This window comes from Aspergillus pseudotamarii (assembly GCF_009193445.1).
Source record: "Aspergillus pseudotamarii strain CBS 117625 unplaced genomic scaffold BDV38scaffold_14, whole genome shotgun sequence".
NCBI lineage: Eukaryota > Fungi > Ascomycota > Eurotiomycetes > Eurotiales > Aspergillaceae > Aspergillus > Aspergillus pseudotamarii.
Window position 1 is genome coordinate 155,694 of NW_022475028.1, and position 15,685 is coordinate 171,378.

Here is a 15,685-nt window from a genome sequence, read left to right on the forward strand (position 1 = left end):
CCTTTGTGCAACCGCTCCATTCAACCCAATCGTCGAAGTTCCCTTCGGTAGCGGCTCTATATATGTACATTGTATCCGTTATATCCACCCCAGGTGATATGCCTATCCTGGATAATATCACCACCAATCACTCCACCGAGTCCCCTGATATATGGAAGGGATCTGCGGTCCTTCGGCATCCAAGATATAACCCTCCTCGCACCATCCATACTCAACCTTAACCTGCTCGTCATAGAACACGTCAAAGGCATCACCCAGAGCATCATTCAGGGTGTGAACGTCCCCAGCTGGGTGAAGGACTTTCCATGGCTTCACACAGGCAGACCCCTTGCAGGATTTCAGAACAAGCAGTAGTGCATCTAAGCGGGAGATGACCTTTTCAATGGGATATCCCAGTAATTCATGCCCGCTGCTCCTGGAAACAGATGGATGAAGATTATTGCGTTCATAAGGATCGGCCTGTCGTTGAATAAGTGATATGACTTTCTTGAACTTGTGTATAATGAAGGATACTCACTGTTAAATCGTACAGTTCGTGTTCATTCGTACACCATACGGAGTAATAGAGATTATATCCCTCCCCTAAGACCCTGAGAGCCTTGTAGGTGTTGTTCCGGAAGGCAATTGGCCCGCCGTCGGCTGGGGTATAAACATCAGCAAAGACCATTAGTAAACGAACGACAATAATTAAGTGGCTTACGAGCTCGACTCATCTCGCCTTCAAACCCGGCTTTGCCCCAGTATTCCACGTTCACATGCTCATGGCGACTCTTCGATGATTGCTCCTCTTCCATTTCCCTTGCTGTCAGAGGTACGGGAGTACCGTCAAATTCTTCCTTGAGGTCCAATCCAGCTATCTCAAAGATAGTAGGTGCTAGATCGATATGCGTTGTCACAACGTCGACCTCCTCACCAACCGGGATACCAGGTCCACGAATAAACATCGGTACACGAATATCCTCCTCAAAGCCACATTCCTTCCCGGGATGCAATCGGTGCTGGCCGATGTGATAGCCATTGTCGGACGTGTAGAAGATATACGTATTGTCGAGGATGCCTGCATCTTCGAGACGCTGGACGACCCGTTCGACAATCTCATCGACTCCTTGAAGTGCGCGTAAACGGGCGCGATAGAACTCGTCGTTGGAATCAATACTGCTTTGGTTTTGTTTGGGGAGAGTACTGATCCAGTTGACTCCGCTGGGCTGTGTTCATGATTGATATTACTATTCGAGCTAATGTTCATTTTATAGAACAGTAGAGAGAAAGACATACCGTATCAGGATTGAAATGCTCCGTCCGCGGCACCCTCGCTTCGGGGAATAAGTCTTTGTGCCGTTCCAAAGGGATCGGCGCCGAGAATCGAAACGTCGTGTAGTCGCTCGCATTGGTCATTTCAAAGTTCGAATGCGGCGCAATTGGCGCAATGGTGAGAAAAAAGGGTCTTTCATGACTCTCTGCGACAGCGTCATCGAGTAAGCCCAGTGCCTTCTTCCTCAGGACGTCGATAGTGTGTTGTCTGGAGTAGGAAACGGGCGGGTCATAATTTCGTTGATAGACCGGGTTGAGATACTGGTAAGTGTAGGGGTCCAGAACAAAGTCGGAACCATTGAAGCCTTTGGCGAATGGCAAGTTGTAGTTATCCACCGTGTGCGCGTTGAAGAGCTTGCCACTGTAGTAGGTGTTGTAGCCGGCGTTTTGGAGCCACAGCGGCAGCCAGTTTTCGTTGTGGCCTTCTGAGACGAATTTCGGATATCCTCCTGAACAAATGTGTAAGCTTGGAGGTCATCTTCAGTGTGTCCACGAAGCATACCATATGGTGGATAGATTTCCGTGACGTTGGTATTATGCGCCTGTTTTCCGGTCCACAGGCTCACACGGGACGGACAACACAACGCTGTTGTGACGAAATGGTTCCTATAGAAGACTCCCTGGTTTCTGATGTAGTGGTTCGTATGTGGTGTGTAGGACAATGAGTCCATCTGCAAGTCTTGATCGTCCACTAAAATAAAAACAATGTTCGGACGGCCGTGGGTGTCATTGTGCCGGATGATGTCGGGGAGATTCCCACCACTGCCATCCTGAAGCCGAAGAGGCGTTTGCTCCAGTGCCACCACGGAGGCGACCAGAATTAAATTAGCATTAAATATCCTCATGGTTGCCACGTGGTAGTAGACATCGGCGAACAATGTGAGACAGACAGTGGCTTATGTATCCTTGTTCTTATCAATCTAATGCGAGACTAAAAGCACGCCATCACGACATCCGATGGCAGCATCATATCAACACCGGAATATGTGCCGAGTAAGCGAAGGCCTATGCCAGTACAGGTAGCTATCCCATCATGTCTTGTCGATCGTTGACTTTCATGTTTCGATTGGCAGTGGCGTTGTGGGTATCTACCATTCGCGCATGGCTGCGCATGGATCACTACCTTATGTCAACCAGCGCCAGGCACGAGTGCTGCATGATGAATACATAAAATAGTCATATAGTACAGCATGCTATTTTTTCCTAGCAATCAAAATCCCCATACTACTGACGAACTCTAGATTGGCATCGCATATCTGCCTCAGCCATTGTCTTATTTCGACGGCCAGACCTCAATGAAGACATCGCCTATTCCTGAACACCCTACCAGTCCAACATTTGATACAAAACACCTATTTACAAGACAAACATATTAGAACTATAAGTTGTTCGACTTACCCATGCTACAATTCACCGATAGATGAATCAACTGCTAAGCATATTTCCCCACTCCAAGGGCACAGCCCCATAAGGCTGACACCACCCAACTCCGCCTTGCCCTATATAAACCAGCACTACCCCCGTGGATCAAACCCCAATTTCCCCAAATAAACACAACATGCCACCCCCAGACTCAACGACCCCCCGGAATCTAGAAATAGCATTTATCTCTGGCCCTCTGGACATAGGCCTAGACAACACCTACTTCCACACCCACTACGTACCTCAAATCAACACAGCTATCGACCGCGGACATCGCTTTGTGATCGGCCCCGTCGCCGGTGTAGACAGGGCCGCATTGGATTATCTCCTCTCGTATCCTATTCCTCCATCACATATCACTATTTTCGTGACTCCTACTGAGAATATATTGATGGGCGATGAATTCCGCTCTCGTGCGGTCAATGTACATGTTGTCGATGGGGGTCTGAATATGACGACTCGGGATCGCGATGCGGCGATGACCAGAGCTAGCTCTTATGATATTCTCAGGTGGAGACCGAGGAAGGAGGCGAAGGAGTTCTACGGACCGATGTATAGGGAGGGGTACGTCACGAATACCGAGATGAATTGGAGGCGGCGGAGGGGAATTAGTGAGACCGAGGTAGTGAAGGAAGAAGATGTGGATATCTTTCGTGATGACAGGAAGCGCTCCTTGGGGAAACAACTTGTTAATGCGCTTTCCGACTCATTTTGCACTGTTTCACAACCCTCTTAGGATTGATCTAGTTGGGATGATAATGGAGGTGTTTATGAGATATAGCGTTTTCAAAGCTGTATAGATTCAAATGAATATCTGTGTAATTGTACACAGGATATATCTATAAATACAAGTACTTTTAAATTTGATATCAGCGCTGAATAACATCATCGTGTACTTCACCCTCATCACTATGAAACTAAAACCTAAGGGGCGCGGGAGGCCAAGCAACACTTCGAATCAGAAACCATTATATTTAGACCAATTTGTTCGCGATATGGTGGGCTAGTTGGCAAGCTGGTTGCCATCTAAAAACGCTGCGACCATTAGCTCGAAGATGAGAGGGCGTGACAGAAGTCTTGCCCCTGCACAGGCAACCTCAGAAACCTTCGTCAAGACAGGAAGCCACATGCACCTAAATGAACAAGGTTGAGCATGCTATTAAGCTGATCATCCCGTAGTATGGGGGCCGTGGGCCAATCCATAGCGAATTAGGTGATCTTCATATGCTGTTCGTGTGTATATCCACGACCATGATGACATGCGGCACCGTGTTCTCCCCACGTCATTTTCTGATGATAAGTGGGTATTAGGGTTCGTGAAGGTCTTCCCGTGTGGGGATGAGCGAGGTGTCTTGATAAAGATAGGCGACTGACGCTATAGGAATACGTGTGGCTTGCAACAATCTCCCTAGACAGGGTTTTGGCTCATATTTTCCAGATCCCTGCAAACCGCACGCCCATGGCGTCCGCCACATCACTGTGTACAGTGTGGCTAGGAACGAGGTATCATGGATAGAGGAAGCACTCCTGCTCCGACGTAGCGCATGAGTCCCAGATAGTGTTAGTAGCATAGAGTATTAACCCCAAATCACCACTCGGACACCTCACATGTTAGGATCTTCGGAGCTCCGAGAATCATAAGGCGTCTTGACGGCTGAGAGGGACTCCGGTGATTCGGAGCTTACATGGATAGAAAGGTTATCCATATCATGGATAAGATTCTGCAAGCCTTGGGATCGGTAAGCAGACCATGGGCTCGAACTCGAGTCCGCTCGGGTGGGTACGTGATGAACCACATAATCGGCCGCCAGGGATGAGATGTCCGTCACCGTCCACAAAGCGCCCTCGTGTAGTTTGGTGAATATCTCGACGACCCGGGAAGGCACGAGAGACGGGTCCAGATGGCTTTGCTTCAGGACCAGTTCGATCGTCCGGAGGAATGCTGTACATAATCGACCCCACCCCAAACTCATGTGCCAAAGGCCCACCACGCAGTCCTCCAGAACATAGCTCCACTTCGGTTCATGAGCACTCAGCTTCGACACTGAGTGAACCCCTGCGACACAGAAATAGTGCAGCATGACGACCGGGAGAGACTTCCACCCGTGGCAGCGTTTGAATAGCATTACCAAGGACCCCATGTCATCTAAAGCCTGCGACATTATTGTGTATGGATCAAACTCGTGCGGATTGGGAATCTGGTTATCTGTCGAGCCCAAGTTTGTACAGAAGACCTGGCATAGAGATGCAATCGTTGCATAGTAATATTCACTACAATATCTATCAGTCACCGAAAACATAGCAAGGTGGAAGGGGATAGCGAACTGTAAGCAGATTACGTGCGGTGTGGTATTATGTTCCAGTAGAAGAACCGGTGGCAGGGCGGCCTTCCACTGAAGGAGCTTTTGGTGCAATTGGTAGCCGTACTCCCAATCATCATTATTCATGACCTCATCTGGAAACCGAAGCGCAAACCTGGCAATTTGATGAACTATAGTCACTAGGTCAGACCTGAAGCACGCCGCCGTGATGAAGAATGGCTGGGAGATAGGAGACATGAACGGATAGGGACACCATTCAATGCCGGCATCTAATCCTGCTGCTTCAATTGGGGAGAATTTAACGGGCGGAGGTTCTTTCCAGGCTGGTACCTTTCTGTAAACTTGAGAAGCAATGCTGTGGACGAGTTAGTAATAAACAGTTTAAAGCCGGTCGGTGCTCGCTCACCCTTGAACATCGTACACCGCCCAGGAAACCAACTTATGACACCTAGCGAGCTGACCATCTTCATCCGGGGAGTCGCCATAGAAGTATGAGGGGGACTCATCCTGGAGCCCTAAGTCTAGGCATAGTTGAGCGCCATGCATGATATACCGGGTACCGAATCTGTCTAGGCCAAAGGTACAGCAGAGTAAACCAATCAGGATGCTGGACTGCGCCGTGGGAAGGCTCTCGAGGTGTTTTTCGGCCTCCCACAGACGCTGTATTTCAGCATATAAATCCTTGCTGAGCAGCTTTTCCATTCGTCGATCGGTGATTTTATCTAGATTGTAGGATAGACTCTGAACCCCTAGTTAGTCGTCACTCCACTCCGGTCGATGGCCACACGTACACAGCCAAAAAAGAGTAAGACGGTAACCAATAATGCAGAACAAAACTTTCCGTGTCCACGTTCCAGGTCGCGGACAAACATATCCTTGTCAATCAGTTGCCAGGTCGGGTTCTCCCACGTAAAGTACAGTGATAATAGATGACTCGCCGTGTCATTGTTCACCAGCAAGGTCCAATGATGAATTTGGGTGGTCTGGATAACCGGTGTCTGCACGAGTGGTTGAGTCTCACTGCGGGCATGGGATGTCCACGCGGCAAGCATTCGGTACAATGATAGGCCATGTTTGGACGGGGACGGGCTTCGGTCCGCTGGAGACCCTAGCGCCAGAAGCGGAGCAAGAATCGTTGGCGTGCCTTCAAAGTGACTCTGGATGGGTATTAGCATAGCCCTCCCCCCAGTGCTAAATACTTCCCGCCGTATGGCCTGACAGTCGGACATACATACCGTGATGAGTTCTTCGATCAACTTGAACTTGGCTGGATCCTCGCTACTATCGATAATGATTCGTTGCAACAGGGACTCATAAGATTGGATCTTCGCTTGGACGGATTCCAAGGCCCACTTTTGTCGTTCCCGCTTTGACCCCATGTAGGTACAGGGGATAGCTAATTGGCGACATTGTTTGCATTGAGGCTTTTGGCCGTCACACTTGGTCTTCCTCTGATGACACGGGGCACACGCCCGACTGGTGCGTTGGCGGTGAGCGGTGACGAGGGCGGCGCCCTTTAAGCGCGGAATCCGGATTTTAGGGTTCCCCGCGCCGCTACTAGTCGAGGTCTGGCCTGTGTCGGAAGATGATTCCCTGCTGGACGCGCCCACGCGCGACACCGCACCGTCGGTGGGATCACTCAACATACTAATATTCGTAGTACTCGACCGGAGGCATGCAAAAGATACAGGTCGTCCATTGATAGTTCCTGTCTCGTGGTAGAGCCCGTAGAGCGGGAATTGCCCCCAAAAAAATAAGGGTCGTTAGTCCGGTGACGCCATTGGGGCGGGCAAGAGTGATTGAACGAGTGGCGCTACTAAGGAGTGGACATGGGAGCAGGAGGGGGGGAAAAAAAGAACAAGAGGGACTTTTCCGGTCTTAATGGAGGCTGCCACTGGGTGGAATCAATGGGTTCGGGGAGAGCGACGGTCACGTGGCACCCTCCCGTCCAATGAGACCGGTCTAGAACGTCTGGGTCACGTGGCGTCAGGGCTGCGATCGCTCGTCGTCGTCGTCGTCATAATGTAATCATGGCCTGACATTTTTTGCCATCAAGTACTAGTATACTCAACTGTTCAATTCGACCTCTTGAATGGATGAAGATTTCGGCCCTTACCGTGGGAAGCCCGGTGTTCCTTCTGGATACTATATCCGAGAGGTCAGTCTGTTGCCGCCACGCCACAGGGAAGTCTAAGCCCCGATGACGATATATCTGCACGTATCTGCGCGTATATCTAGGGTTAGTGACATTTTAGCTACGTAGTTCACGATCAAGAAATGGTAAGGATTTACCTCGTACCTTTTTGGTGTCACGCGTTTAGAGATCCCAAACTGGCCAACAGTCCGTGCGAGCCATATACCTATCTTCCGAGACTGCGGGCCCATTGGCACGCGGGGAATTAATCCGTTGCCTTTCTTCTTTGATTAGAATCATCCAATGAGTATCAAGGCACCCCTATCACATTGGCTCCATTAATACACTATGCATTGTAGTGGTTCCTGGTAGGGTTACCCATGCAGATGACCCGCTTCATTGAAATACTTAATATATCGGTAATTCCGGGCAATGTGATTGGAGTTCTCGCCAACACCAACGTCCGATTGTCGGGGAATCCATTGCGTAGTGGATACAAGTCAAAGCATTAATTTCCTAACAAGAACATCCAGAATCGCCAGCTCTATGTGGGAAGAGAGATGGGGATAGCAACCGCTCCGAAAATCGGCGGAATGGGGAAGTAGTATCGGCTTAGCGTTCTCTAGATGAGGAATACATATAGGAACATGTTATTCAAGGCCTAGAGAATGAGACAGCCTGGCACTTCCTCAGTTGTCATTCGTACTGCAGTGCTTCAACCAAAATGTCTCCTCTCCACCAGTCAGCGCCCGATGGCAGGATCAAGAAAAGGGATGTTGGAGCGAGTAATCTTTTGCGTAATTGACCCAGCCCCATAGTATTTATCGCCTTTTCACGCATTGTCTAACTAATCCTGCAATCCAGTTGGTGCTAGCTTGAATATGTTCGAGTACGTTTTTACCTGTTCTGCAGTTTTTCGATTTTGTATTGATTCAATTAAAGAGTCACCACACTAGGACAGGTCCGTTTATGTCGTCTCTCTCATTCACGCGAGGTTTATCTAACGAGAAATAGCCGCTGGAGGTCATCAAGACCACAATGGCCGCCAATCGATCGGATTCATTCATCACAGCCCTCAGACGCGTCTGGTCGCGGGGAGGAGTTGCCGGTTGTACGTCGCTCGCACTGAGGACGATGCACGAACGTTCATACCACTGACCCCCGCCGATAACATGAGCAGATTACCAAGGTCTCATCCCATGGGCCTGGATTGAAGCCTCCACGAAAGGCGCGGTTCTGCTCTTTGTAGCCTCCGAAGTCGAGTATCACGCACGGACAGCCGGGGCCTCCGAGTTTCTGTCCGGCATCGCAGGAGGCATGGTCGGTGGTGCGGCCCAGGCATACGCAACGGTCGGGTTCTGTACCTGTATGAAGACAGCGGAGATTACTCGCCAGAAGCAAGCGGCAGCGGGGCTGAAACCACCGGGCGCTCTGGAGACATTTGTCACGATGTTTCGGACGGAGGGATTGCGAGGAATTAACAAAGGAGTCAATGCCGTAGCCATTCGGCAGGTCACCAATTGGGGATCTCGGTTCGGCTTCTCACGACTGGTTGAAGACGCGATCCGCAAAGCCACAAACAAAGGGCGCGAGGAACGACTCGGCGTGGTTGAGAAGATATTGGCTTCGGGCGTTGGAGGTGCTCTGGCGAGCTGGAACCAACCCATCGAGGTGATTCGGGTAGAGATGCAGAGCCTAAAGGCTGATCCCAATCGTCCCACCAAGCTCAGTATTGGGAGCACGTTCCGGTATATCTATGCGCAAAGTGGGATACGGGGTCTATACCGCGGAGTCACGCCACGCATCGGTCTAGGAATCTGGCAGACCGTGTGCATGGTGGCCCTTGGAGACGTGTAAGTTCCAACCTACGTGAAGAGAAGAAGGCCTCTCGCTAATAAATTCAGGGCCAAGGAGATGATTGAATCTATAACACAACAGCATGCCTCACATTGAGTATATACATACAAGGAGTATAAATGTGGGATCCGGTCCTAAGTGTTCATAGCAAACAGTATTTACAGTAAAGTCAAAGAGAAACGAAACTAAAAGGAGAGCAGGGGATGGGCGCCTTAGGCAGAGGGAGCCGGGATACCAAGATGAATGTCTTGCGGTGGGCTTGATCTGGTTGCGCCACAGGTACGTGGCTATGAGTTAGTTATACATACATACGTCATCCCCCATGACGACTGTTGCCTAGAGAACTCCTAACAACCCGCTAATTTACTATCTTAATTCAACTCTCTCCCCCAGTACCTCCATCTGTTGTAGCTTGACCATTTGCCACCAGTTTATTTAAATGCCCGCGTGGTACACAGCAACAGCTAGTGAGTGTATGGCGGACTAAATCGACGTTCCGGACAACACAGATTTAGGACACCGAAACCATTTTATATTAAACCACATACTTATTTAGTATCACTCTCACTCTATAAAATATACTATATGTTATATATTAATACTGGATTCATTGATAAAATAAAGAGTATATATGTAATTAGGAATTTTTAGTAGTAGTAGTAGGAGTAGTAAAGTTAAGCCTAGAAGGACTACAGCATCTGAGGATATAAAGTTTTAAAATTAATAAATATTATAAAATTAAAATTATAGAAAATATAAGTATATTCAGAGCTAAATTAATTATTTAAACTATTATAAATAGTAGATACTGCAGTAGATTTTTTAAATAGATTAAATCAACTGACTTAAACAAAGATATAGAGTATTGGTAATTGGGAAATTTGGTAATATCTTACATTGATTGGAATGCCTTTCGTACTGCCAAATGCCCCATCCTCGTCGCGACTGGGGGACTCGTGGGCTTGACATTAAGAACGTCGTGCATGTTCTCAACTATGACCTTGCTCGTCAGTCCCAATGCGGCATCGTTGAACATGTCCGTCGCATTGGTGTGTATGGTGGCGCAAGGAGACATAAATATCAACCCGACCGGAAAGAGAAAATGCCTCACACTAAAGAATCACACTAAAAAAGATAAGGCCCAGGAAATGGTTAAATCTTTAACACAAAATCATGTTTCACAATGACTATCTACAAGGATTGGAATTTTTAGGCAGGGCCCGAGTCTTTGCAGAAGATAGTGTTTAAGAAAATAAAAAAACAAAAAAAAGAAGCATAACTTCAGCTGTCTCTGCCACCTCTTCTATGCTAGACGCTCGAGTTCTCTTGTGTTACTCTGATGCACCTCCATAGGAACACTTGGCATGTCTCACTCGATCTCTTCAGTCATTTTCTTTCCTTCAATCTCTCCGATGACGCTATCACCAATAGGGAGGGTTCTGGACATCTTCACGGCGGACATGATAGAAGGTGCATCGTGGAAGATCTGATTGACTTCTTCAAGGGATCGATTCATTGTCTCCGGGTAGAAGAGGTAAACTACAGGCGGGATGAGACCACCAATGACGGTGAATACGACGTAGTAGCGGTAGCCAATGTCGGCGATCGCGGTAGGAGTAATCATGGCGACGACGAACATCCTAGTCCGGTGAACAATATTAGTATTTTCATTCTCCCAGTAATAGGGAACTGATGCTTACCATAACCACTGATTCGCTATTGAAAACGAATGCATGGCGACTCGCAGACGAACTGGGGCAACCTCCGCCGGGTAAACGAAGTTCGCTCCTAAGAATCCCACCGGAAGGAAGAAATTGTACACGAAGATAAACAGAGCCGAGATAATAGACGCAGTATGGTTGTTTGAGAATGAGTTGGATACTGTCAGTGCCAGCATGCACATGGACATTCCACCACCACTGATCATAAAGGCAGCCCGGCGTCCAAGCCGGTCCACAACATAGAAGCCGACAAAGCAGCAGAGGAATTTCCACGTCAAAGCGCACGCGGCAAGAACCTTTGCTAAACTGGAGCCTAGGTGTAAATTATCTTCAAAGATAATCGGGATGTAGACAGAAATCAAAGTACCACCCGTCATCTGCTGGAAGAATTGCAGGAGAATACAGAGAACGAATCTGTAAAAGAGCTTCTCCTCCCCCATTGTAAAAATATCGCTGAGTCCCATATTGCCACTCGATGATTCCTCCAGCGAGATCTCAATTCCTCGTAATTCGTACATAATCTCAGGCGATAACACATCCCTCTGTCTCAAGCAAGCAAGGGTCTGCTGTGCCGCATCCGATCTATTCTTGAGAACAAGCCAGCGAGGAGATTCTGGCAGGAGGAAGATGCTACCCATGATAGTCAAAGAGAAGAGCGCTGGGATTGCCAGCGATCCCCGCCAAGACGCGGATCTTTCCTGCATATGATAGAATCCAAAGTTGATCCATTGCGTCAGGGCAAACCCAAAGGCAATAAACATGCCTGTTAATACGACATTTCTCCCTCTCTTATCCGCCGGTGAGCACTCTGACTGCCAGACTGGCACTGTAGCGCTCAGCATACCCACACCCCACCCGAGGACTACCCGGCCAACTGTGAATTGTGAGAGAGCATAAGCTGAGCATTCTAATGCCTGGCCTATCAGGGCAATACATGCTCCAGCAAAGATCGTTCGACGCCGACCGAGGATGTCGCCAATCCACGTACATATTAGGGACCCGAAGAGGGCACCAAGGGTGTAGGAAGCAACCACAGCGCCTTGCACTGTGGCATTGTGGGATTTCTGAGCACCTGTGGTATTGACTGTGTCAATCTCAGGGAACTGCCTCACCCACGACGGGAAGTCTGTCAAGCCTCCAACGCCGGATTGATTGTAACCGAAGAGAATAAAGGATGGGCACACGATCAAGAAGATCTGGGCAAAGCGAAGTGTCTCGCCCTGCATCATGACTTCTTATTCCTGCCTCGGGCAAGTTGCAGTCAATGGCTTGAGTCTACTATGTTCGACGGGGGGGAGCTATTATGAGGTGAAGAAGAAGGAGAACATGAGAACTGAGATTTAGGAACGTCCCTCAGTTTTCTATGGCCTCCACGGAGCCAGAGCGCCATAACAACCGAGGCAAGGGCACCATTAACCCTGAGGAAGTGGAGGGGCATTCAGCCTTCTCGCACAGGACCTTCTGTAGCCCAATACTGCCGGAATAGCTCGCACAGGATCCTGTGAGACCCGCAGGGGTAGCAGGTCCTAATCACCGGACTTTAGAAAATTGGGACTTGGCAGGACAAGTATGAAATGCTTGTCGTGCTTGTCTTCGAACCCTCCAATAACCATGTCGGAACCCCGGGGCCAAAACCCACTCGAAGTGGAGAACCGACATAGGCTTAGCATTTCTAATGCGCGATTGGCTTCCTATGGGCGCCATGACCCAAGGATGACATTCATACGCTCTGGTCAATGAGGCATTAAACGTAACCGAAACCGAGCGCGTGGTAGCAGGCCGGTGTATCACCGTGAGGGATGACGCGATGAACCGTTACCCAACGGGGCAGGCCTTGTTACTATCCACTATCGGGTAATTCAATTATCATGCGGAGAAGAAAGAACTCCAGTACATAGGTTGAACTAAGAGATTCAGCGGCCAGTCTGTTGTCACTACGGAGTGCGTGGCCCGATTCCCGGGGACTTTGCGATTCTCCGCACGCGACACCCCACGGGCTCCACTCACCAAACCTGGCCACCGGGGTAGCTCAGTTCAAACAACGGATGAAGGTCTGCCGTCCTCGGAGTCTCACCGAGCGGTTGAGAAGCGGATTTTGGCCGACACAACAGGACCGAGCCAATCATTGGATGTGTGAAACCAACCATATTACTCTGTGAATAGAATGCTGGAAACTGGATTAGCAACTAGTAGCGGCACGGATATATATTTGGGATGGAAAGACATACAGACTTCTCTTGAATGATGAGTTAAAAGACAAATCTGGGATGTCAAAGATGCTGGACAACATGGAGGCTTTTGCATTGTTTGTCTGACCGGCACGTCGCAGGTCACCAGCCATCGTTGCTTCCAATAGTACTGGTAAGGCCCTCGAGCACTACTTACTAGTACGGCTCTCAGTAAAGTATCAGCCACCTGATTGGCCGCCTAGCGGTCATATGACCCACAACACCTCTACTAGTAGTAGTACACAGTAGGCCTTACATGTAAATTAGCCTTATAGCTCTCACATAATGTTGTTCTGGACTCTAGAGGTTCGCTAAAGGGAAATAGCAGAGGCCAATCCCAGTGTGTTCCTTTAGCTTTCTGTGTCTTCATTCTTGCCTTCTCTTAACATTCGCCATCGGATACAGCAGTAGCTGGTCCTACTATGGCGTTTATTACTGGCTTCTTCATCTCCTTTTGACTTTCGCTATGGGATACAGCAGTAGCTGATCCAACTACAGCAAATTGTGTCAAGCTCCTTTCAGCAAGGGAAGCTTCTCCAGGGCACCTCTACCGACCAGGGACGCAGTCGTAGTTTCCACGTTAACAGTGAACTACTACGATGGGCTCTTTGGTGAATTTAATTTATTACATCTACTGGCTTTTCTTGACCCACATGCCATCCACACTGATATTGACATGGACTTGCCACTGCTTCACACCATCCGCATCCCAACAATTGATCGACACACCCGCCGATACCCTCCTCAAGGTGTCTTTTTATTCCGCTGCCGAATGACATGTCCGTACTTATAGAAAATATACGGCACAGGCGTCATCAGGACCGAGATACATCCCAGCAATGTGAGTGACCAATGTACGCCCAAATTTCCGTACATCGGAATCGACACGATGACCATCGCACCAGCAGCGATATAACGGAAGAAAGTTGCACTCACCAAGGCACTGGCTGCGAAGAGCTCATATGTGTCGATGAGGTACTGATATGTGGAAATAAAGATTCCTTGGACAGAGAATCCGAAAGCCACCGACGCGACTAGCGGCGACCAGTACGAGATAGACGGATAGCTGGTCCAGCCCATCCAGAAAAGCGAGATTGGTAGCCAGGGTGCTCCATACATAGCGAACCAAAGCCGCTCCTCCGGAGGTAACCCATTGTGTCCATTTTCAATCGCATTCAGGAGCCGCTTTTTGTATGAGAAGTAGATATGTGGCACCATGGCGAAGGCGATCAAGAATCCGACATTCATGCCGATGAATGTCAGACCTACAGACCCTTGGGTAAACCCATATGTCCGACCAAAGATGAACTCATAGCCTGTCAGGAACCCGAATAGGACGATGTAGACCACGACCAGATACATGGTAAAAAGTGCTACCATGATCTCCCGAAAGAATAGATGAAAGGGACGGGAGCAGCTGTGCATCAACCGAGTCACGAGCGACGTTTGGCGAAGCTCAATCTCTGCCATGAATCGCTGGTCACCGGTAATCTCACGCAGCTGTTTAGCCTTCCACTGCAACAGTACGGGACCATATGTTTCTGGAACAAACAGGAAGATGGCGCCGGTCACTAATGCAGCCATGATCAACGTGGCCCATTCCGTCCAGCGCCAGCTGATATGCGTGCTTTGGCCAATGAACGCTCCAACCATTGGGGCTAGGAACGGCCCGAGGAATGATAGCGTGCAACAAACTGGAAAGGCGTATGTGCGGTCCATGGGGTCAAAGATATCCGCCATGCTGCCACCAAAGGTAGTCATCGGTGTACATCCGAACAATCCCGCTAGGAAGCGGAAGGCAAGCTGAGCTCCAAAATTTGGAGCCAGACCTGAGGCCATGGTAAAGATCATAAGAATGGACAGCGTCGCTATGTAAACCGGATTCCGCCCAACAGTCTCAGAAAAAGGTGCCGCTACCAAAGAACCGAAGCCGAACGCGAACAGGAACAGGGCAGTTGCGAGAGACTCGGCAACTTCGCTGACTCCGAACGCCTCCTGCCCTTGTTTAATCACGGTTGAGTCGATGGAGGAAGCCCATCCAACAAGCATGCCCGTTGTGCCGACAATGCCCAATGTCGCCCATTTCCGTCCTACAGACCAGTTTTTGGGATTAAGTTGGTCGTCGGGGCCATCGAAACCGACAATGAATAATGTTTTAGTATTGACACGCTCACATATTTCGGAGGCACGGCGGAGGTTGACACCAGGAACAGTTACTCTCTGACCGTCGTGGAGAACGATCCCTAGCGTAGAGTATGGCGATTGGTCGTGTCCGTCCATTGAATGAATGCCCTTTTCCAGTCTGGCGTCATCGGCATCCTCCAAAATATCATCAGTCGGCTGTACATGACGGTCGCCAGCAGCGCCATACGGACCGTGCAGCTTAATGCTTTCTTGCAGGTCTCTACGCATCCGTCGGTATTGGCGAAAGGATTGCATCGTTGCGAGGCGCTCAAGACACACACCACAAAATAATAAAAGGAATTGGGAGAGAGATAATTAAGGCAACATCTGTCAAATGTTTTTACTCCTCGGCAAGAATAAATGTGCTCTTTTCGGACTATTTATTTCTAGTGGTCCTTCCATTGCGTCAACCCGAAATCCGCCTTAACCGACTTTCCCGTCATGGCCGACTTAGCCGCTGAATGGCTTCGAAAATCCTTATTCAGCGCCAAAGGGCGAGAAAGAGCT

The 15,685-nt window shown here is 49.1% G+C and overlaps 6 protein-coding genes across 6 annotated transcripts; 2 read left to right on the forward strand and 4 right to left on the reverse strand.

Annotated features, from left to right (window-relative positions):
* Nucleotides 1–117: 117 nt before the first annotated feature.
* BDV38DRAFT_280675 (sulfatase family protein) lies at nt 118–2,156 on the reverse strand (the record flags this gene model as incomplete). The annotated part of the gene is made up of 5 exons (XM_032059365.1): nt 118–459; nt 518–639; nt 701–1,205; nt 1,276–1,760; nt 1,814–2,156. The coding sequence occupies 5 exons, from the start codon at nt 2,154–2,156 to the stop codon at nt 118–120; spliced, it is 1,797 nt and encodes a 598-aa protein (XP_031915822.1).
* Nucleotides 2,157–2,866: 710 nt separating this feature from the next.
* On the forward strand, nt 2,867–3,588 carry BDV38DRAFT_241117 (uncharacterized protein; the record flags this gene model as incomplete). The annotated part of the gene is made up of 1 exon (XM_032053994.1): nt 2,867–3,588. The coding sequence occupies one exon, from the start codon at nt 2,870–2,872 to the stop codon at nt 3,467–3,469; it is 600 nt and encodes a 199-aa protein (XP_031915823.1). The 3' UTR covers nt 3,470–3,588.
* A 749-nt stretch (nt 3,589–4,337) lies between these two features.
* BDV38DRAFT_280677 (putative C6 transcription factor) lies at nt 4,338–6,700 on the reverse strand (the record flags this gene model as incomplete). Its single annotated transcript, XM_032059366.1, has 4 exons — nt 4,338–5,409; nt 5,461–5,795; nt 5,846–6,211; nt 6,290–6,700. The coding sequence occupies 4 exons, from the start codon at nt 6,698–6,700 to the stop codon at nt 4,338–4,340; spliced, it is 2,184 nt and encodes a 727-aa protein (XP_031915824.1).
* A 1,212-nt stretch (nt 6,701–7,912) lies between these two features.
* BDV38DRAFT_269558 (mitochondrial carrier domain-containing protein) lies at nt 7,913–9,045 on the forward strand (the record flags this gene model as incomplete). Its single annotated transcript, XM_032056983.1, has 5 exons — nt 7,913–7,985; nt 8,053–8,077; nt 8,131–8,149; nt 8,203–8,299; nt 8,369–9,045. The coding sequence occupies 5 exons, from the start codon at nt 7,913–7,915 to the stop codon at nt 9,043–9,045; spliced, it is 891 nt and encodes a 296-aa protein (XP_031915825.1).
* Nucleotides 9,046–10,340: 1,295 nt separating this feature from the next.
* Nucleotides 10,341–12,145, reverse strand: BDV38DRAFT_291048 (general substrate transporter). Its single transcript, XM_032061650.1, has 2 exons — nt 10,746–12,145; nt 10,341–10,685 (listed from the first exon to the last, which is right to left on the reverse strand). The coding sequence occupies exons 1-2, from the start codon at nt 11,993–11,995 to the stop codon at nt 10,415–10,417; spliced, it is 1,521 nt and encodes a 506-aa protein (XP_031915826.1). The 5' UTR covers nt 11,996–12,145; the 3' UTR covers nt 10,341–10,414.
* A 1,034-nt stretch (nt 12,146–13,179) lies between these two features.
* Nucleotides 13,180–15,492, reverse strand: BDV38DRAFT_241128 (MFS transporter). The gene has a single exon (XM_032053995.1). It carries the CDS (start codon nt 15,431–15,433, stop codon nt 13,739–13,741), a length of 1,695 nt encoding a protein of 564 aa, XP_031915827.1. The 5' UTR covers nt 15,434–15,492; the 3' UTR covers nt 13,180–13,738.
* Between the last annotated feature and the right edge of the window lie 193 nt (nt 15,493–15,685).

What these genes read in the sequence shown, in the direction of transcription:
- BDV38DRAFT_291048 (XM_032061650.1), bottom strand. Translation starts at nt 11,995, where the DNA reads ATGATGCAGGGCGAGACACTTCGCTTTGCCCAGATCTTCTTGATCGTG. An exon ending in ATAGCGAATCAGTGGTTATG is followed by an intron (nt 10,686 to 10,745) that starts GTAAGCATCAGT and finishes TCACCGGACTAG; the next exon opens with GATGTTCGTCGTCGCCATGA.
- BDV38DRAFT_241128 (XM_032053995.1), bottom strand. Translation starts at nt 15,433, where the DNA reads ATGCAATCCTTTCGCCAATACCGACGGATGCGTAGAGACCTGCAAGAA.